This window comes from Monodon monoceros, unplaced genomic scaffold (assembly GCF_005190385.1).
Source record: "Monodon monoceros isolate NGI ecotype Baffin Bay Population unplaced genomic scaffold, NGI_Narwhal_1 Super_Scaffold_10, whole genome shotgun sequence".
NCBI classification, from domain to species: Eukaryota; Metazoa; Chordata; class Mammalia; order Artiodactyla; family Monodontidae; genus Monodon; species Monodon monoceros.
In genome coordinates this window covers 31420036-31442436 of record NW_021703766.1, presented here as the reverse complement: position 1 = coordinate 31442436, position 22401 = coordinate 31420036, and the positions used below count along the sequence as shown (strand labels likewise).

General features: G+C 43.5%; 1 protein-coding gene across 1 annotated transcript in view; it reads right to left on the bottom strand.

Annotated features, from left to right (window-relative positions):
* Positions 1-22108, bottom strand: part of TOX3 (TOX high mobility group box family member 3) — a 106853-nt gene extending 84745 nt beyond the window's left edge. Inside the window, exon 1 of the mRNA XM_029237542.1 lies at positions 22022-22108. Within this exon, the coding sequence (XP_029093375.1) occupies positions 22022-22108 (87 nt within the window). The remainder of the gene's footprint in view (positions 1-22021) is intronic.
* Positions 22109-22401: the final 293 nt, after the last annotated feature.

Here is a 22401-nt window from a genome sequence, read left to right as displayed (position 1 = left end):
TTTTCTAGAATAGCCATCAATATAACAGTTGTTTTTTCTTCATATCCAAGTAAGTCAGTTCAAGGAAACTCCTGTAATTTCAGCATCTTTCCTGTTAAAGACAGGAACCCCGTTTAACATCATGGGGTCCTTGGGCAACAAAGATTGATGTAGAACCAGACAGTGAAAAGAAAGACTTACCTCAGTTCATCTACTGGGATTTATGGACTGCAGGCTAATATGCTTTTGCACAGGAATATTTGTGTTTATGAAGACATTCTGATGAATGATACTTTTTTTTCCCGTTCATGAAATTTTCAACATAAAAGAACCCAGAATTCCTATTTTGAAATCCATTGTGCCATTTTTATTCTGCCTGTATTTTAATATAGCATCAATATTTAACTACTCATTAAATGAAGTGTGACTTTTATAGTGAAAATGTCAGTCTTTGCAGTTCATTAAATTCATTTAAAGTATAGCTGCTTGATTTTTTTTCCCCCTGGAAGAATAAAAGGACTACGAATTGAAGGCATAAACTTTAAATTTAAGCATGTGTTTTCTTCAAAATTAACATTCAGGATCTGTAATATTATTCATAAGACCAAGGGAGTGTTTGCATCTTCCTGCATTTTACTTAGTGACTGTCGTCTTTACAGAGTACAGAGCTGTTTATCACAGTTGGATATGACCAGTGGAATGTCACTGTGGACATTAAGATGTCATAAGCTATTATGAATCTCTGGAATTCTGCATGTAGTATTAAAAAAACATTATCTTGAACTATGGCATCAGAAAAAATACACCCTGGAAGATGTGAAATTTAATAACTTGCTGAATCCAATAGGCCCTAAAAGTAGTCTATTTCAGTTTTTAAAAATCATTATGATATGACATTTGATCACCTGAAAGAAAAGGATATATTAGAGGTGGAATTTGAGAAATGAATTATAATGAATTTTTTAGATGTTTATGATTCCTTCTTCCTAAAATGACTATAATTTACACGTATGGGGCAGTAAAATGCAAATGATGTCAGATCACCACCGGTACGTGTTCACGATGACAAAGTCTCTTAATGAGATTTCAGAAGACTTCAGCATTTCTGAACAAGACATAAAGGAAATGAACACCCCCAGGTCCACCTCTTCCAACAGAGGCTAAAAGGGACCCAAGTCTTGTGACAGGAACACAGCCACACACACACACACACACACCCGCTGCCCTGTTACCCTCCCCTCCCCCCAGGCCACTCCTCATGCCAGGTCCACCCACCCTCCAAAACAGAAATCTAAGCACAACCCCTGAAGCAAAGTGCCTGAAAGATAAAGCTCAAACTCTGAAGTGTGCAGGGAGAGACCTTTCGAAATCCAGCCTCTGTCTTCCCCTACGGGTGTCCACAAGAACCCCCGTCCTCTGCCTCGTCAAGGCTCCATGACTTTGCGTGATGCTGCCTCCTCCCCCCGGATACCCACCCTGAAGTTCTGTTAAGGTAAAATTCCCAAAACAGTTTCCTTACCTGGAATGATGATTATAAAAGAAAAATTTTACTTTGTTCTATTCTGGTTTCAAAAGTCTAAAAGGCATTATATTTGAGAAAAAAACAAGGTCTGGGGGGGTGGCTTTTGAAAAAGAAATATGCAGGACCTGACGGCCACTGTATGTGCTGAACTCACCGCACCTAATCAGCTACAGTAAATAAAATGACTGGGGAATCTTTCTGATGAACCCAAAGGTTGATGACTGGAGGAGGAGGGCTATCCACGTATTTGTTAAAGTGTAACGATCCACTTGAAGAAGTTTGGGGGGTTGTTTTCTCTTTTACTTCTGCCCTTTTCCCTGAAGCCCTCCTACTGGAAAGGAAATGGGAAAAAAAAAAAAAAAAAAAAAACTTATCTGGAGTCCAGAGCACCTACCTAAATTACTAAGACAGTAGAACACATACAAAATAAAATAATAAATCAAATTCTACTTCAGGCATCTGGCTGCTTGCTAAGAAGCATGCAGCCTGCCATCAGCAACTTTACCAGCTACACCTAGAGGGGCAAACATTAATTTCAAATCAGTGGCTATTGTCAAGCATGTATAAATGTATTTCATCGCTTCTTTGTGATCAGTGACAGTGGACTGGTAGGTTACAAAGGCAGTAACTAAAGGGAGGGCCTCTTCTCACGCCTCTGCTGCTTTCCACCACTGGGAAGTCCATCCGAGTCCCATGGAGTGTAGTACACATGCGTGCGCGCGCACACAGACACACACACACCCTTCCAACATTTCCCAATATTTTTGTATTTTCCCCACTCCCTCCCTTCTCTGTTATAAGTATTAATACTATATTAATTTATAACACAAGCCTGCCAGGTAAATCCAAAAGGAACAGAAGATGAAAAAATGTACGATACATCCCATTGAAAGATACCCACAACTGAATTATTTGTGCCTCTCTTTAAATCGCAAAAGTTTTGGTCTGCCCATAAAGAACTAAATGTTCATTTGTTTTCATTTAGATCTTCCAGGATTGGCTCTCCAGGAACTGCCCATATTGGCCAAAGTAGCTACTTTTTATAAGCTACTGCTGCCTCTAAGACATTCTCCCACATTCCCATTGGCTTATGTATTCTCGTACTTTTCTCAAATTTGTAGCTGCCCAAGTTTAATTACCCCAGAACAATCCAGTCATCGACAGCTAACTGAAAGAGTGTGGAGTTTTTCTTCCCCCATAAATCTATTCATTGAGATTCCACCAAGCCTGGAATGTCCAGGGAAAGATTCAATAATCAGGGGAGAAATGAGTTGCAGAAACTCAAAGAGAACAGAATAGCCAAGGCAGGAGATTACAAAGCCAAGCGATGAGGACTCACTGAATTAAACATTCTTAAGCAGACTTACATACATAATGAATTGGTCAATTCTGTCCAATGTTTCTGAAAGAGATTACCCTTCCAACAAGCCAAACGAGTGTTCAAGGATGGTAGCTCGGATGGATTCCCGAACAAAATAAGTGTTAATCACTTTATCTCCCCCGATCTTTTTTTGTGAAGAAGAGCAACTTTTCATTTCCATAAAGCCTTGAACTCGTTGGCTGGTAGGGGATGGGGGTGGAGCTGCGGTTGAGGGAGGGCTGGTTCGAGGACGCAGACAATGAAGTCCCTGAAAAGGGGGATTTCCTGACAATAAAACCCTCCTGATCAGGGCAAGAGAGGGGACATTGTTGTCTGCAGCGCTCCCCCTTTCCTTTGGGAATTCCAAGCATGGTGGAGAGGGGAGGGTCATGGTGACAACTGCTCTGGGAAGGATCAGCCAGGTAGGCTTTGCGATTTATTGCTTGCGAAACGCTGGACCACCACAAAACATTCGTTCTTTTAAACACATTGCTACGCGTTCCTTAAGACATCCTGTCAGTTGTTTAAGGAATGTGTAAAGTAATCAGCCTATACAAACTTTAAGCAAAGGGCCACCGACTATTAGCAAAAAACCTCCCAACTAGTTATGACTGGAGATTTTTCTGTACACCAGACACAGTGCTGGGTTCTGAGGACAGAGCATCCAATGAGACAGACATGGTCACTGCTCTCAGGAGCTCACAGTTTAGAAGGCCGACGCTATTTCTTAAGCTTCTAGGCGCGCCATACCATACAGAGTAGCCACTGCAAAATATCTGAGGGATGAATGAAGAAAAGACTTCTGAGCTTGGGGTTCACGTGGCTCAAGACTAAAAAATAATAATAACAACTAGCAGGTAGACTGGGAATGACCAAATATATGAAATAATCAACTGGAGTGTGGCCCCCAAGTTAGAAGAAATGGGACGAGAAAGAGAAATAACCCTGACATCCAGATCCTATCTGTTATTTCATGCAATCACTGCATAGAACCAGTCATCGGTGGTGTTTTAACAATTCACTCCAAATAGCTTTGTGACTGACTTACTTCGAGTATCTAGAGACACAGGTGAACCCTAACTGAGCCAAGTCCCAAGTTCATGAACAATTATTCCAATTATTCCCTCTAGTGAACACAGACCTTCTCTTCTCAATCTGCTATATCACACAGCTTTGCAAATTCAAAAGTTATTTCTATTAACCCAGAGAGAGCCCCAAACAAAAGAGAGAGGAGGAAAAAGAAAGAAAACAGTTGCCAGATGTCAAGACAAGTGTTGATTCTTTTACCTGGTCCAGGGACTTCCTTCCCTGGTGACTCCCCCCAAATGGACACTGGCCTTCTTAGCTATTCCGAGGCACACACAGTGAGGGAGCCTCCTTTTAGCTCCATCAGGCCCTAGAGAAATAACTGCCCTATATTTAGATAAATGCCCTTTGTAACGAAGGAATGATTCATCCCAGTTAGCACTTTCTAAATGACAAAGCCACAGAGTTTTCCAAAATATTCCTCTAGCTCAGTGGTTCCCAACCAGGGGCGATTTTGCCCCCCAAAGGATATTTGGCAATGAGATGGTTTTGGCTGTTTTACTGGAGGTGCTACAGGCATCTAGTGGGTAGAGGCCAGGGTTGCTGCTAAACATCCAAAAATGCACAAAAAGCCCCAAAACAAAGAATTATCTGACCCCAAACATCAATAGTGCTGAGGTTGAGAAATCCTGACCTAGTTATATATTAAGCAAAGAACAGAGGGTCCACATATAAATATTTAAGGTGTAAAGTCCTCCAAATAGTTCTGTTCATATGTCGGGATATTCTGGGGCAAGATTCTTTCCCCACCGTCTATGTTCCACAATCTATCCGTATCTTAAGAAATTTACCTGATCTTCGGCTAAAAATAATATCCTAGAATAATAACGATGATAATATGTAATATTAATGAAGTGCTTAGTATATAGACAGTTACAGTCAATATTTACAACAACCCTATGTTATAGATGGTCTACCATTATTCTCTACAAAGTAAGCTTATTTATTGCACACAATGATCCCACAGAGCGGCTGGGTTTATAAGCCTCTAAAATGTTAGTGCTACGGGGCAGGATTTTCTCTGTTTCGTTCACCAATGTCTATCCACCACCCAGCAGAGTAGAATCCCCATTTTAGAGATGCGGACACTGAAAGGCTCAGGAGCGAGCTGGAGATCACAGAGCCCATACGTGGTGGAAAGTGGCTCAAACCTGGCCTCTGCCCACACACCCTGCCAGCCTGCCAACTGCTCGATATTTGGAGTCATTAAAATCCATTAGACCTCTTGGGCCAACCTTAGATAAACAACCTAAGGAGGAATGAGTCAGGCTGCTTTCCAAAGTTACCAAAATAAAGTTTCCCACTTTTCAGGAAGCTGATTAAACAAAACAGTGGCACCAAGACAATGGTAAAGTACATCTGCATTGCCATGAGTCACGTTAAAGCAATCTAAGCGGGTGGCTGGTTTTATGAGAGGTTAACTGCTTCTCTTAATTTGGGCAGGGCTCACGTGGCATCAGGAAGGCTTCCCTGAGCCAAGACAGCAGGGCTTTCTCAAAGATCAAATGCCCTGGGTGTGCGCAGAAACGCTTTCCAACCCCTAGGGAGTCAATTCGTGGATCCTAGGATGCATGTGTGGACCAGTCTCCACTTGACAACTGGTCCAACAGACCCCTAATGCTGGGGTAATCTTAGCAGTCTTCAGGTAAAATTAAAACTACATCTACTCAATTAAGATAGATGCTAATGATGGCAGGATGTGAACATTTAGGAATTAGTACTTTTTGAATGATAAGAGAGCTCAAACACTGATTTGAAGGCTCAGGGGCTATCCCAATTTCCCTGTTTTCATCATTTCAATAGATTCCCTAACTCTGGGGGAAATATCCTAAAGGAGATGAACTCTGGCAAGCGCTATAAATTGAGAGTTATACTCGTCCTTATAAAAAGACCAAAAAGGGAAGGGATACGTTTGTTTTTTATTTTTACAATATTGACACAACCAGTAGACTTTAATTTCCTAAGTGGAAATTTCTCTTGTAGAAAGATACTCAAAGTATTCTTGACACTATGCAAACATGCTCATTGTACTTAGAAGTATTTTAAGTATTTATTCATAAGCTGCTTTTCTCCACAAAAGAACTGGGTGACTTTTATTTGTTTTTTGGTTTTTTCTGCGGTACTCGGGCCTCTCACTGTTGTGGCCTCTCCCGTTGCGGAGCACAGGCTCCGGACGCACAGGCTCAGAGGCTATGGCTCACGGGCCCAGCCGCTCGGCGGCACGTGGGATCCTCCCGGACCGGGGCACGAACCCGTGTTCCCTGCATCGGCAGGCGGACTCTCAACCACTGCGCCACCAGGGAAGACCCTGGGTGACTTTTAAAAGTACAATTGATTCTAAAGAGAGAGGTAATATTTCTAAGAATCAAGGCAAAAAAAAAATTAAAATAATAAAGCCAAGATGACTGGCACCCAGGAATGCACATCCTATTCTTCTGGATAGTTACTAAATAAGTTTCATGCTGGACTCCAAGCTTCCTGACAGCCAATGCAAAGAAATGAGTATAACAAGATTAATAATACCCATTAGATAAAACCAAGTGGTGTTTTTTCCAGCTCTTCCTGATACAGTGACCTAAAAAGATCCTCTGGTAAGTCATCCTAAAAAAAAAAAGACACTATGAATATGTAATGGACTATAATTAAACAGAACCCCCCAAAAAGGATGTTCATGAAACTATTATTCATAATTCCGCTCAATGCGAAGTCCTAGGAGTATGTAATCAACACCTGAGAGAGACCCAGTGAAGGCAAATGTGGAGTGGGGTGGACAACAGTGTGTCGTCCTAAGCATTCAGCTCTCAGGCTGGCAGAAGCCTCACATTAAGTTAGGTTATCTGGATGCATGGATGCACTGCACCTTCTTCAGGCCATTCTCCATAAATATATTATTTCTTAAAACAGTTTTTAATAGGGACTGAGCACCAGATTTAAGGGACTTCCCTGGTGGCACAGTGTTTAAGAATCTGCCTGCCAATGCAGGGGACACGGGTTCGATCCCTGGTCCAGGAGGATCCCACATGCCGCGGAGCAACTCACTCCATGCTCCACAACTACTGAGCCTGAGCTCTAGAGATCGGGAGCCACAACTACTGAGCCTGCGCACCATAACTACTGAAGCCTGCGTGACCAGAGCCCATGCTCCCCAACAAGAGAAGCCACAGGAATGAGAAGCCTGCGCACCACAACGAAGAGTAGCCCCTGCTCGACGCAGCTAGAGAAAAGCCCGTGCGCAGCAACAAAGACCCAACACAGCCAAAAATAAATAAATAACTTTTTTAAAGAAAGGACCATCATTTCTGATAAGAAACTAAAGGACAAGAATTCTGCATCAACCATCAAGTATGATGGCCAAACATCATCAGAAAAAAATTTCCCAGAAAGTTAAATTCTCATATATGGGTTATGCTACACTGGGAAATTTTAGTAGTGAAGCAACGAGGTGTCGTCTATTGTCCAAAAGTTATCTGTTAACTTAGGGTTGAACTGGCCTCTTTAAAAAAAAAAAAAATACCCTTTTCTTTTTCCTCTCCACAACTGGACACTGTTTTTTGTCTCTCTTTCTAGATAAGAATCTTCTCGATCACTCTCAACTATTGTCACTCTTCTTGTCTTCTTTTGTCACTCTTCCTACTTTTCGTATTAGTCTATCAGAATTCTTTAACCTGACTTGGTTTTCCTTCACTTGGTTTCTGCCCTGAACTTCCACAAGTTTCACCTTAATAAACACACAGGCTCAAGAATCGTAGGGAAGCGGGATGGATGCCAACTACAACCTGCCATCTTGCACCTGCTCGAGTGCCAGTGTTTTCAAAGTGTCTAACCATGAAGAGATGTTCAGATGATCAAAATGGTATATATCACAACTACAGTGTTTCCTAGGAATCTAGGATTAAGACAAGCCATAAAAAAAGGGAATGTGTAGTATAAAATTTAGCCCACTGGCAGTTAAAAACCTGTTAAGCCAAAGCCAGAATTGGAAACAGTATTTGAAACATTATTAATGCAGACAGAGCAAGGCTATTATGCTACCAAGAAAGTTATTTACTGTGAACAACAGGGCTTTGAGGGCCAGCAAAAAGAGCTATTTCAAATTAATATTTTCAAAACAACTGATGTGTCTAAGCAATGCACGAAAATATTAAGACAGGCAATCCTACTTTGTGGTGCTGATCTATAACCACTGAAATGACCCTGAGCAGAACTCTAGTGTTTAATAAAATTCAACAATCTTTTTCTAAGGAATTTTGTTTTTGCTTAATGTGGTTAACTTTGATACTAGATATGGAGGGTCTTCAATGTCAAGTTGAGGACAAAGCACTTTATCTTGTAGGCCAGTACTCCCATATCTATTATGCATACTGGATTAATTTAATTGATATATACACACATTTTAAAATTTTAAGTTTTGCATTTATTGTATGGGTAATTTTTACATGTTGCCAGCAATACAAGGTTCCCTTATGCAACAGTGATATAAGTTAAAAGGTGAGTCAATGTAAAAAAATTTTTAATAAATAATACTGGTGGTATGTAGATACGGCCAAAAGGAGGTGGCAAATCTGAGAAAGCACTGGTATAAACAAAGACGAGCCATTGGAAGTGCTTTTAGAAGGAGAATGATGCTTAGACTAATATCCTTTTGAGGGATCAAACCGAAGTGGAGTGCAGGTTTGATTGCAGGCGGGAGAAATTTAGAAAATACAGAGAGTCAGGGAGGAGCTTGTGGCTATGGCAGAGGCCTTGGCTAGGACACTGGCAGTGGAAAGAAAGAAGACAGACGCAAAAGAGGTCATGAGAAGAAAAATGAAGACGGCATGAAGAGTTATTGCCTTAAGAGAATGAAAGGGGCCAAGTAATCACAATTAATTTTTTGTATCCGAAAATGATGAGGGCATTGAGAGGAGTGGTAAAAACTTGAAGGGGAGCTCTGGGGCAGAGGGATGCAGGTTGCCATATGGCTTATGTTTGATTTAAACTGATGGCAGGCAGGGAAGTGGTGATATCCTATAGAGAGCTGCCATATAGGGGATGAGAAATGTAGATCAAGCCAGAGATGAAGATTTGAGGCCTTGGGGAAGACTGCGAAAAAGGCCCCAGTTCTTCCACCTCCCTGTATCCACGCCCCTTTGTCATGTGATTTTGCAACAGCTCCTTTCAAGAAATGGAATCTACCTCCCCTCCCCTTGAATCTGGCTTTGGGCAGTAGAACGTGGTAGAAGGAACAGAATTTCTGAGCCTGAGCTCAAGGGCCCTCTGCACTTCGCAGAATGCTACTACCATGCAGGCACTTGTGTACATCTTGGCATGCTGGAGGGGAGAGACTACACGTATGTGCAGGAGAAGCAAGGGGCCCCAGTGGACAGTCAGCCAATCTCCAGAAACAAAGCCTCACAGCCAACCTGCCACTGCCCACAAACACATTAGAGAATCCAGCCAAGATGAGAATAACTGCCCCACTGGGCCCAGACTAAATTACTGACTTGCAGAATCACAAGTAAAACATGTTTTCTGTTTTAAGCCACAAGGTTTACTTTGTTATGCAGCAGTAGATAGCCGATACAAACAACATCAGAGAGGGAACAGCTAAAGGCAGAAAGCAAGATCCACATACAAAGTGAAAACAATACAGGGGCAAAAGAGCAAGAAGCCAAGCTTTGGGAGGACATTCCCACCGCCTGGGAAGAGGAGGGAAAGCCGCAGACAAGACAACAGAGCAGGAGTACCCAAATATGTCAATACAATATTTGGGAACCAGAGACATGGGCGATCACAGGACACAGAAGGATAGTCATCAGAAAAGCATAGCCCCAGGGCTCAGAGCAGGATCTAGCTTAAGTAGGCACCTCACATTCTTGCAGGAATGAATGAAGTTTGATCCGGCAAGGCAGAGCTCACAGGAGAAGAGGAAAAAGGTAGTGTCAGTAATGCAAGGAGGAACAGAAGCAGGCTGCAGGGTGTTGAGGTGGGCCTGAGTGGGAAAGACATGGAAGCCCAGGGAGAGACTTCTTGTTTGCGCCATTGTTCAGAGAGATGTTAAAAAGGGGGTCCACAGAGTCAGACAGAAGAGTCGATGTGGATGGTCCTTTCTCTAGGACTCACAACTACCAGCATAGCCAGGACCAACAGCAACAGCATCACCTGGGAATGGGTTAGCGATGCCAACCTTCCAGCCCACCCAGACCCGCTGATCCGCATTTTATCCTGACCCCCAGCTGACCTGCATGCATATCCCTCGCAGAAGCACTGCTCTGCGAGGTCCAGAGACAAGGAAGAAAGAATGTTTAATTACATCTTGAGAAAGTCATTCTGTTTTGAACTCCTTTCAAGCCTCCAGATAAAATCAAAGCCAGAGTCTCAGTCTGGTGCTAACACATCTTCCACACCTCCCTAACACTTGCAAATCCCCCTTTTCAACAAACAGAGAGCAGAGCCTGAGGCCAGCAAGGTCTCCAGTGAGCTCTCCAGAATACTGTTTACTCCCCTGGTATTTATCTTTAGGATTTTCTTCTATGTCTGGGAAGTGATAGGGTTTTCCATTTGAGATGGTCTTCATTTCACATTAATTTATGTAAGGGAAAAAAGTGACTTAAACAAAACCATGACATGTACTATAATGTGGATAGAATGAGGAGACAGCCAAAGCCGTGACAAGTGAGGTGGCCCTCAACAAACTGTAGATTGAAAAATCTGTAGTGGAGGTCAGAGGACATCTGGGCACATTTGAAAGTAGAAAAAGGACTAAGACGGGAAAGATGGGAGCTGTCCGCAGAACCAATATTCAACAATCAGAAAGGGAACGACGCTGTTGGGGGAATTTCTCCCAAAGAGTAGAAACTGCTCTCCTCTGGGTCTGGATAAAAGAGAGAAGCGGTCCCTACACGAGTGAGGATGACACATGAGCAATTCCTAGCAGATAATATCAACGTTCCTCATGAAGTGAAAGATGAGAGTTCCCTCCTAAGAGTGAGGGGAGAGCTGGTCTGACTGTGACTTAAAAAGAGTGGAGACGACTTGGACTCTTCGTTTGGAGAATGTCCAAGAGAATAAACAGATAAACAGAAGGACCCAAGTACACTCAGAGAGCTTTCGTGTTTAGAAAGGAAAACGGACACAGTGTTCAGTTACCCTAAAGTTGAGAAATGAGGCTGACCAAGGGCTGACACAGCCTACACAGCAAAAGGAGAGGGGGCTGAGGAAGCTGCCGTGTCTTTGCCGTCGAGGTTGCATGGTCAAGGGTAAAAGAAGGGGGCCAGAGGGTTAAGTGAGGAGAAAGGGCGTAAAGAACTGCAGGTTTCTGGGGAAGAAGATTTGGTGAATGTGTGGATATGATGAGTCACAGGTAAGCTGGGTTTGATCAAAAAGGAAACCCATTAGTTGAAAAACAATCTAGTTTTAAAAAACGCAACTGAAGATTGACTTGTGCGCAAAACTCTATTACCCAGAGTTAGGACCTGAGAAATGGCAGTGTAAAACTTCAAGAGGTATTTTGAAAAGAAGAAAAATTTGGGCCTAAAATATAGATAATGAATTAATATTAGGACATCGGATTTGCAGTTCCTACAAAGACACAGATCAATCATTGGGTATTTTAAGCATGCCCAAAATAAAACCCCAAAGCTGAAGAAAGGATTGAAAAGTTAGCACAGTGTATCTCTTTCACCAAAAGAGGACCCTCCAGGAGCAAATAAAACCGAAAATATTGAACGGAGTTTAGCAAAATACAACATTACAGTTTGTTCACAAAATCTCCAACTTGGAGATACCCAAAAGCGTTCCTTGGACCTCACCCATCACTCACTCATAGGCACTCACCCCTGCTTCTGCAGTAACTGAGTGTTCCCTGGGCACATGGCCAGCCACAACCTGGCAGTCACAGGTGTGGCCATGTGTCTCAGTTCTGGCCAGTGAGAAATAAGCAAGTGTCCTGTGGCAGCCTCTGGAGACCTCCCTTGACATTTCCTTCCTGCCGGTTGGACCACGATGATGACTGGCACTCTACCTTGGACCATAAGGACAAGGGTCACATGAAAGTTAGAGACAGCTTGGGTCCCAGATGTCTATGAAGCCCGCATAACAGCCCAGAACTACTTACCTCTGGTCTTCATTAGGGACAAGAGAAAATCTATCTCATTTAAGCCACTGCTTCTCAAGTGGTTTGGGGGGTGTTACTGTTTGTTTGGGGGGTTTTTTGGTTTGTTTTGTTTTTATTTGGCCACACTGCACAGCTTGTGGGATTTCAGTTCCCCAACCAGGGATGGAACCCGGGCCCTCGGCAGTGAGAGTGCGGAGCCCTAACCACTGGACCACCAGGGAATTCCCTCAAGTTTTTTTTTTCTGTTACTTGCAGGTGAACCCTAACTAACATACCCTTCTTTGCCTGGATTGAAGTTTCCCCTTCCTTGACCATTTCTGGAACACTTTCACCAAACCAACCATTGGCTTCTGCCTAGAACACCTCCCTATGTACACATATTCACACACACACACACACACACACGAATTTCATGAACACTCACATATGCACACCTGCTCTCCTACCAAACTAGAGGTCTCTTGAAGGCAGACCACATCTAATGTCAGCCCCTCACAAGAAGCGCATTCCTAATAAATGCTTGATAAATAACAATGATGACATTTGCATTAAATAAGCACAGGCTATTTCTGGTTTCCACAAAGGATAAGAAACATGGACAACTCAAATCCTCAAAAATCGTCAAAATCGTCAAGCTTCACTTCATTTAGCAGTTTAAATGGACTTTTTTTTTTTTTTTAACTACCTCACGCCCTCTTCCCTCTGCTGTGACATCAGCGTTTTGCTCTCCCTCTGAGGATCCACTGCTCCCGACTCTTGGCCTATGTGGTTTCCATGGGGCTGCCAGTATGCGCCCCTGATCCTGAGATGGGTATGTGATGTTGGGCCTGGGCACGTGACCCAAGTCTGTCCAATGAGACTCAGTGCAGAGGAGGTACAGAAACAAGCAGGGAAGAGAATCTCCCCTTCTTGGGGAAGCTGAGCTGTGCAGGTGTGACTTGGAGCTGCTACTGAACATCTTCCCACCACCCAAGTATAACCTGACTGAGAAAGAAGCCGAACAGATGTAAACAGAACTAATATAAAGGAGTCTTGACAGCATCCCTTTGTAACACCTGGATCCAGCTATGCCTGAAGCAAAACTTAAAACCCCTTTTCTATTTAACTCATTTTGAGGACTCTTCCCCACTTGGAGTCCAAAGAATTTTTACTTATACAACAGTTTAACCACTTCTCCATTAAACATTGTTGTTAGAATTCTTTGAGTAAGCCAAATAATGAGCTGAGTTTCTCCCTGGAGACAGGCATAAAGGAGTAGCAAAACAGTCTACTAGTACGCTTTATGAGTTCTCAATGGTTCTAAATTTAACTCATCCTTTTTTCGAGAAAAACCAACTTCCAACCAAACATACATATTTCACAAAAGTGTTCTAGCCAGGTCAGCATTTGAGACTTCTCCTTCCTATATCTAGAAGATTTTAAAAAGAAAGTGGAAAAATTTTGTTATTCTGCAGCACACCAAAATCCCCTGCTCATTATAAATTAGCTGTAGAAATTGCTGGGAAAATCTCACATTATAGTACAGTTACACTACATCAATTTAAAATATTTTGAAAACTCACTTCCATTACAATATTTAATATAACTCTTCTATATATACAATTTATAGTCAATGTAGAAAAGGTCACATTAAACTCGCAAGATATGGAATAGAAGGGCCCACCTTAAAATCTATCTCCTCCAAAAGAACAAATCTATATCATTCAAATATGTATTTAGAGTGAAATCCAAACACTTCTTGATATTGGCCAATTTCTTTAACTTATGGATTATCAAGACATGACAAGTATTCTTTTATAAACAAAGTAAAATTAAATTAAGATTAAAGATAGAATGTTAGTCATACAAGAAGGGCCATTTTCCAATGGCTAATGTGTTTTATACAAGAGTGGAACATATCTAAAAGAACATGGCCTCCCAAAGGAAGGGATTAGGATACAAACCTAGGAAACAAAGAAAATAAAATGACCTACCACAAAGAGAGAAGATAAAACCTGTCAGAAGCTCATGCAGACCTTGAATAAAAGCCTCTACTTCTTTTATTTTGATAGGGTTTTTTTAAAAGAGTGCTGAATCCACCTTTAAAATACACTGAATTTATAAGCATACTTAGCAGAAATCCTGTCCTTCCTTATTAACCACACTCAAAACAGATTCCCCAAGATACTTATGACATCATGAACATGTTACAAAATCCAGTTTGAAGTTGCATCTCTTACACAAAGAAAAACACATGAAATGTTTTAATTCATAAATGGCTGATGTGGTTGTAAAGTATGGTATTGCAAATTTTGCATTATTCCCACTTGATGATAGCCATTTAAGACTGTTACTTTCCAAATAACTGTTAAGCTAGAAAAGATATATCATCACACACACACATACACACACACACACACACACACTCCTTTTTTATACCATCCTTGTCATGGTACAGTAAGATTTCCAAATTTTTGGAGTTTCACGTGTTACATCCTAAAATACTGCCTCCCTAACTGGGAAGTTGGATTACCAAACATCGCACCAGCCTACCCTCAAGACCAAGGATGTGTCCTTGTCAACCCGTCTCCTTACTCTTAGAGAAGTCACTTCTGTTTCCAGCGCTTTATCATTTACAGGAAGCCCCCGACTTTGGTTCTCCAACCCTGAGCTCTCTGAGTTCCAAGGCACGGGTAGGTTCCAGGGCACCTACTTGACATCTCTGTGGGAATGTTCCACCCAAATATCCCATATCAGCATTATCTTTCCTTCAACCCCAGCTTCTCCTCTGGCCTCTCTGCTTCTGTTCGAAGTCTTAACATTCATTCAGGTCCCCAGTTCAAACACCCTGAGTCATCTCCACTTCCTCTTTCTCCTTCCTAAGCTACAGAGATGCTCTGTTTGGTGCCCTCCTCTCCTTCACGTCCATATTCACATCTCCTTAGTTCAAATCCTTCTCGCACCTTTATCTCGACTGGCTAGTGGCGTCCTCCCTGGTCCCCCCCGTCCGCCACTTCCTGTTGGGCCCCACGCTAATCTAGTCAAAAAGTCAGATTCATCTTCACAAAATTCAACCCCTACCACACGCCAGCCCACTCAAAATTCTTCAAACGTGCTCAGCAGCAGACACGGGTGTCCTTCCAACAGCCTCCTTCCTTGCTAACAGAGCGTAACATCAATTATGCTCATGTGACAAGTGTCCAGCCCCAGGGGATGACATGGGATTGGTCTATGCTGATCACAGCAGTCCCCTTCTTCTTTGCCGATGACTGTCCTAGGGTGGGCATGTGATCCATTTCTGAACAGTAAGATGAAAGAGTCTAGTGGAACTGTTTCCAAGAAAGCTATTCTTTCTTAATAAGAGATGTGTAGAAAGAGAAAGTGCTCCTTTACTACCACTGCCACCCACACCACTGCCCTGCTTCTCATTTCACATGCTATCATGTGAGGATGTGACGCCTAGAGCTACAGCAGCCAACCTGTGACCAAGAGGAGAATGTTGAGATTCCAAGGATGGCGGAATAAAGAGAAAAGTAAAGGGGGTCCTTGAAGACATGATTGAACCATCCAAAACAGCCTGAAATGGCCCACCTAAAGACCTACTAGTAAACAAATGTCTTTAGGGTTTATGCACTGTTTGTTGTTTATTCTGTTACCTGCAGCCCAAAGCATTCTAGTTGATAAACTTACAAAGAACAAACGACTTCCCTTACCACTGAAGGCCCTCTGTGCCATGCTACTCACAGTATGACATCATCACCTGAGAGCCCCACCCCAGACCTATGATTCAGACACTCTAGAGGTAAAGTCCAGTGGTCTGCGTTCCAGAAAGCACCCTGGGTATTACTCGTGTACGCTAAAGTTTGAGGAGCACGGCTCTGTAATATGATCACAAATTACTCTTTTCCATTTCATCTACTATCCTACATGCCGCAAGGAACACTGGGTCTGTATTTCTCCGATGACAGTGACCTCATTTCACTAGGTCTGAGCATCATTTGATGCTCGCTTAATTTCATCTCTTTCTAATCAAAGTTTTCAAACTCGAAGCCTCCTGGGACCTGAGAGGTATACAGAAGGCTAAGTGTGAGGTGGCGGGAGTGGACAGGACCACGGTGAACTGTGGAGTACACAGCCATCTGAATCAGGGCAACTAGCAGACGATGTCACGCCAGGGTACAGGTCCAGTATTTACGATGAAAGAAAAACTGGAAATCCAGATTTATATGCAAAGATTTTTAGAAACAGACAACTCATTTATTTGTTTAAATACCGGTGCAAAGTAAACAAAACAAGTCCTCAAGTGGATTCAGTGTCTCCCTGACAGTTTGTGACCTGGAGTAGACAGTTCTTGAAATAACCACACACACTTTGAAGGCTGTGGCCACGTACAACCATTGACTTCATCTGAAATGACTAAAATTAACATTCTTTGGCTAACTGTATATTAGGCTTCACTGAGCACATGGTTCTCATCAATATTCCACTGGTTGACGTGGAAAAATGGGGAGTTTCTGGACCTCAAGCTTGTGTCAGCAGGACTGCTTTATCCAGTAGTCACCATAGACTGGACACCTAGAATGATAAGCTTCTCAGGAGCCTACAGAAATGTTTAAAATGTAGAAAAAAGTAATTGGCCACACAGCACAGAAGTAAGCGTGCGTGAACGCACACACACACGCTACAAAATTAAAACTAATAGATGCTCAATTAAATGCCTACAAAATACAAACATAAGCCACCTAATCAACATCAACTCAGATATGGTATCATGTCATATTGTATTAAATGCAGGATGTGGAGGGGAGCCCAAATCAATAGGGCTTAGGAATTGCCAAGGGCCTCAAAAGGCCCTGAGTGCCGACCAGGAACCAACCATTCTGTCCTAGGTCTTGTCTTCTTTATAGCAATCACAAACATCGTACCCAGTTTTACTGCCCCTGGACATTGCTCACTTCAGGATCCTCAGCCCAAAACAAAGTTTCCAACCATAGCTGTGTGTTGGAATCACCTGGGGAGCTTTCAAACACACTGCTGCCTGGATCCCATCCCCAGAGATTCTTACTGAACTAGTCTGGGGTAAGGCTGAGCTTGAGTATCTTCTACAAGCCTCCTCCTACCTGACCATGGCTGAAGCCAGGGCTGAGACCCCACTGTTCTAGAAGCATTTCCAGAAACATTCTCTGAGAGAGTCATCTTTCCAGTTAGGCCATCTTGATTTTCTTTCTACTGCCTTGGCTTGGAACAAAGGAAGATCACGGTACCATCAGTGGACTGATCATCTAGAACAGGGGTTGGCAACCTTTTTCTATAAATAATAAATGTTTTAGGCTTTGCAAGCCATGCAGTCTCTGTCACAATGACTCAACTCCGCCACTGTGGCATGAAAGCAGCCCCAGACAAGATGTAAACAAATGAGTGGGGCTGTGTTCCAATAAAAGTTTATTTATGGACACAAAAGTCAATTTCATGTAGTTTTCACAGTCACGAAATATTATTCTTCTTTTGAATTCTTTCAACAGTTGAAAAACGCAAAAACCAACCTTAACTTGCAGACCATGACCTGTGGGCTGCAGTCTGCCAGCTCCTGACCTAGAATGACTATTCCATTGGTTTGAGACCATAAAACTAACGAATGATAGAATCCAAATTATTAGATTAGAACTACAGTGAAAGTGGTTAAATTATACCTCCTCCACTCACTCAACTGAATTATCCACACAGTCGAACACTGTAGTACAACTGCCCACAGAGTTGAACGTAAACTAGAAATGATGTATTTAAAAATGATTTCCGAATCCTCATCTGAATATGAGTTTGTTAAGACAAAAGTTGCAAAGGAGCAGTACACAGGCATGCTTTGAGGGTCCCACATGATGATTTCACGTATTTGTTAATTTGCAGCCAATACTTAAAATTCAGGATATTTCCCATAAAAACCCAGAATATCATTTTCTTGAAAAAAAAGAATTGCAGAATGTGGAGATACTGGGTCAAATGTTGGCATGGCAACAATCTACTAATGCTGAGCAAGGCTCCCCCTTTAAATGGGGCATGTTCTCCACTTGACCACAACCTCTAGCTTCATGAAGGTTAACTGGCTGTCCCTACAGACAGAGTTTATGACCCTTGCTCTAAGGTCCCTAGAAGAACCTTTTATTTCTTTCACAATGTGGTTTCCACATCTTGGTTAAACACCTGACATGGAAATCTCTAAATCTGCTCTCAAAATTCAACACCCCCATACTCCAGACCCTAGAAACAAAACCATGAGTTCTCATGCTAGTGCAAGATATCAACTTAAGGAGAGTTTCAATCAAATCCCCCTTCCCTCTCAATATGTTCTCAACTTGAACCATGGGCTTCAATAAGGTAGACCAATGACAAACCACCCTTCAGGTCCTCTTATTCTTCAGGCTAGCCAAGGCAGAGGCCCATGAGGTGGAGGGAAAGTGCTCACATCAGAACATCTTAATTAAGCAGAGTGATCAATAACACATATAATAATTAGGAAGCAATGTTTGGGCCAGATGGAGTTACAACAGCATAGGACTATTCTACATAGGGTGAGACGTCAATAGCCGTATTCTGAAAGGGGGTGGGGAAGCCCTAAGAATATGCAGAAAAGCTAGTAACTAGAGTTTAGTCCAAATTCATTATTAACCCAATGCGTGATTTTACCTGGCTAACACCCACATTAAACATAACAGTGTATTTGGGGGCGGGTGGGTGAGGAGAGCAGGCTTCTGACCACTACATGCCGATTGATACGTTGCATATTAGCTTCTTACTGGTGAAGACAAATTGAACCCAGGGAAAGAAAAGTTCCAGATATATAGACAATGGGTCACTAATTCACTTGAATAACATAAAGCTTTTTTTTAAAAAAAAAGGTATAGGTGTTAGTTTAATTTGTTAGCTGCATCAGAAAAAGAAATGTTCAAACAGTAGATTTTCCACTTGAAATTAAAATGGAAATTAGCCCTGAGGAAATAGAGATGACTTTGAGTTTATACATCAGTGGCTGGTTCATGAATTATTAACTGATTTTAATGATCCTGGCTATATTTTATTTGAAGTTATTCTCCTACTTGCAATGACTTTTGAACCCTCAAAACTCTTTCATCCATTCTCCATAGACAGAGTACACACTTTCATGAGCGCTGACATTTAAAAAGGATCCATATACTCACAGAATGTGAAGATAATACACATGCATATAAGTTATACAAAGGATTCGGGTCATTTGTTAAAGAGAGAAATGAATGAAACCCTATTATTCACGGTTTGTAAATAAATTTAACGATAAGCGCTAACTTTTCCCTTGTTAAGCCTGGAGCGGAGGGTTCTGTATTTCTTCTAAAGTTTCCCAGATGGTCGTTAAAACAAGAAAGGGCAGAAACAGACTTTCTTTGAAAGCCATCACTTCCCATCCGGAAAGATAACGCACATGATCAAAAGTTAAGTCTTAAAAGATTAATGATTACAGGTGTTTTCAAATAAGATACATGCATGTCTTTGTACGCTGGTTTTTACATTTTCAGTATAAATCTATTGAATAACATCACTTCAGACACACAAGTTAGCTATGAAATGAAATGCTATAAACCTTTAACTAGCACTTGCTGTTTTATACCCATGAAGTTAATACTTCTTCTTCTACTGCATTCTCCCCATAAGGAAAAATTACGGGGAGTAAAGTTGGTTTTTTTCACTTTTGAAATTAAGAGTAGGAAAATACAGTATCGTGGCTCAATTTAAAGATTATTGTATTTTTATCTGCAAGGAATGAAATGCAAACATCCCTTAAAATAAGTACAATCTGATTTCTACCAATATTAAGCACTGACTTTCATAAGTTGGGTACACAGAGCACTTAAGACGACAGATTGTTGAATAACTAAGAAACCGAGTTATTTCAGGCGAATCGCTGCATTAGGAAAATATGACAGCAATCCATCTTGCATCCTCACTCCTGAAACTGAACAAGCATCTCAATAAATATTGTCTGTTTGCAAGCTTTCTAGGCGCTCCCAGAAGTAAATGTTCTGAGTTTAAATTGACTCGAAATAGCCTTTCTCGAAAAATAAAAAGAGACACACACAAAACACCCACAATTTCCTCTGGTCCCTTGAAGTACCCTTTGGGATCCTAGTGAACAGAGAGATTTGCCACGCATTGCAGTGACTGGATTAGTACAAAAGGTTTCTATTTTGGTGTCATTCGAGTGTTGCTGATCTTAAATCAGAGAAAGAAGTAGTTACATTAGGCAAGGTAATGGCTTCCAAAAATAAGAGCATGCCCAGCTATACAAGGCTTGAATACACAAGGCTAAGTTGTAAGGAGATAAATAATACCCCACTGGAACAATTAGGTGGATTCTCAGAAACACTACATACTTAATTAGGCTGCCTAAGTCCCTAACTGAGCATACATGGGAGACTTTTGAAAGCATTTAATAACTTGAGTAAATCCAAAATCAGAGGCCTGAAACTAAACCTGAACTCTGGCTACAGGGATAGGCCTTTTCTTGCTTCTCTTTCAATGCTTAATGTTATCACTCTAGGAATTTTGAGAGCATGAACGCCCACCATCACCAAAGGGTTAAAACACACTGAATGATGTCCCTTCCTTCTATACTTGTGGGGAGGCCCCTCCGTGCCAGGCGCAGAGCTGGGTGATGATGACACAGGGAAGAGGGGTGAGGAAGAGAGACCCTAATGGTGTTTCACAAACTTCAGCACTGGAGTTGGGAACGGAGTATAAACAAACAGAAAGGAACACGAGCCTCCATCAGCCACGGGGCACAGCAAACTGTTCCTCACTCTTAGATACAAATCCTCCTCTTCCTGCTATGTATTCATTAGTTTTGTATAGCACCTTTCTTTCTGCAGGCTCCTTATTTCCTCCTCTGTTATCCAAGCAATCATAAACAAACTGCGATTTGAAAGAAAAAGGAGGGGAGGAGGGAGGGGCAGGGGGGAAGGAGAAAGAAAAACCACATTCAAAAGGCACAGGCCAGCCAGAGCACAGCTCTTTCTCTGAATATCGCCCTCGGGGTGATGTTTCCTCTAAAGCTTGGCCTTGGGGGCTTCAGGAAAGGATTGAGAACGGGAGTACGCGCTGCGCTGGCCCAAGGGCCGCGGTTCTCGCACCGACTCGCCGCTCCGAGCTGCGGCCAGCTGCCCTTCTGAGATCCACCTTTGGCCACCTGAAACGCTGGGTCCTCGAAGTTGGAACAGGGGGAGGTGAAGGAGGTGGGGTGACCCAGGGCGTGGTGTGGAGGTCTCTAACCCTGATCTCCCCGAAATGCCAAACTTACCCTCCCCCAAAAATGAAAGATAAGAAGCCACTAGTGCTAACCAGGGAGGGGCGGGCACCTCCATTGCATGGTCCAGAGCGCCCTAGCGAGAGGGCAGGAAAGGCCACCTGCGGGGGTCCCACCACTTCGCGGCTCCCCTCTTCGAAGACCCCATCCAGGGCACGCTCAAAAGTTAGTTCCTTTCCTTTGCTAAGCGGCCCTGGGTCCAGCTCTCGGGGGCGTGGGGGACGTGAGATGGGCTGGGAGGAGGGCGGCGAAGTCATCAGACCACGAGATGGGGGACTCCTGCGTTGCCCCCTTCCCCCCCGCAAACTCAGGGGAACTGCGATCGTGTTTACTAATAACAACAACAAAGAATCACACGCGAGTCCCCCCTTGCAGTTCTTGGGCTGCTCTTCTTTGGGGCAGCCAAAGAGCGTCGGCCAGGTTGGGGGGGGGGAGACAGTGGGAGGAGAGGCGGACGAGAGAGGGGAGCGCCGGCTGAGGGACAAAAAGGGGGGTGGGAAGGGGGCAGAAAGAGTAGAGCGGGAGAGTTGGACAGAAACGAAGACGCAAAGGGAAAGGAGCGGAGAGGGGAGAGAAAAGTGAAGCAGGCGGAGATCTGGACCGCGGGGCGCGCCCGGGATGGGGAGGTGGCCCCCGACCCGCCGCCCCCCGGCCCTGGCCCGGCCCGGTCACCTTGCTGTAGCCGTAGTACCCCAGGCACTGCGCGAAGTCCAGGCCGGCGGGGTCCCCGGCCGCCGCGGGGTAGAATCTCACATCCATGCCGGAGCCGGGCCCGGGGCCGGGGGCCGGGACTGGGGCTCGCCGGGACCGGTGCCCGCCTCCTCGAAGCCGCTAGATCCACCGTCGGGGGCGCCCAGCCGGGGTTGTCCGGGGGCGGCGCGCGGGACTTGGGCCGGAGGGGCGCCGCGACCGGGAGCCAGAGGAGCCCGGGAGCCGCGGCCGCCTCACACAAAGGCGCGGCCACGCGAGCCGCGGGAGAGCGGGAGGCGGCCCGGGGGACGCGCCCCGCCGGGGCACCAAGGCAGCGCTGCGCACCGGCCGGGCGCCCGGGG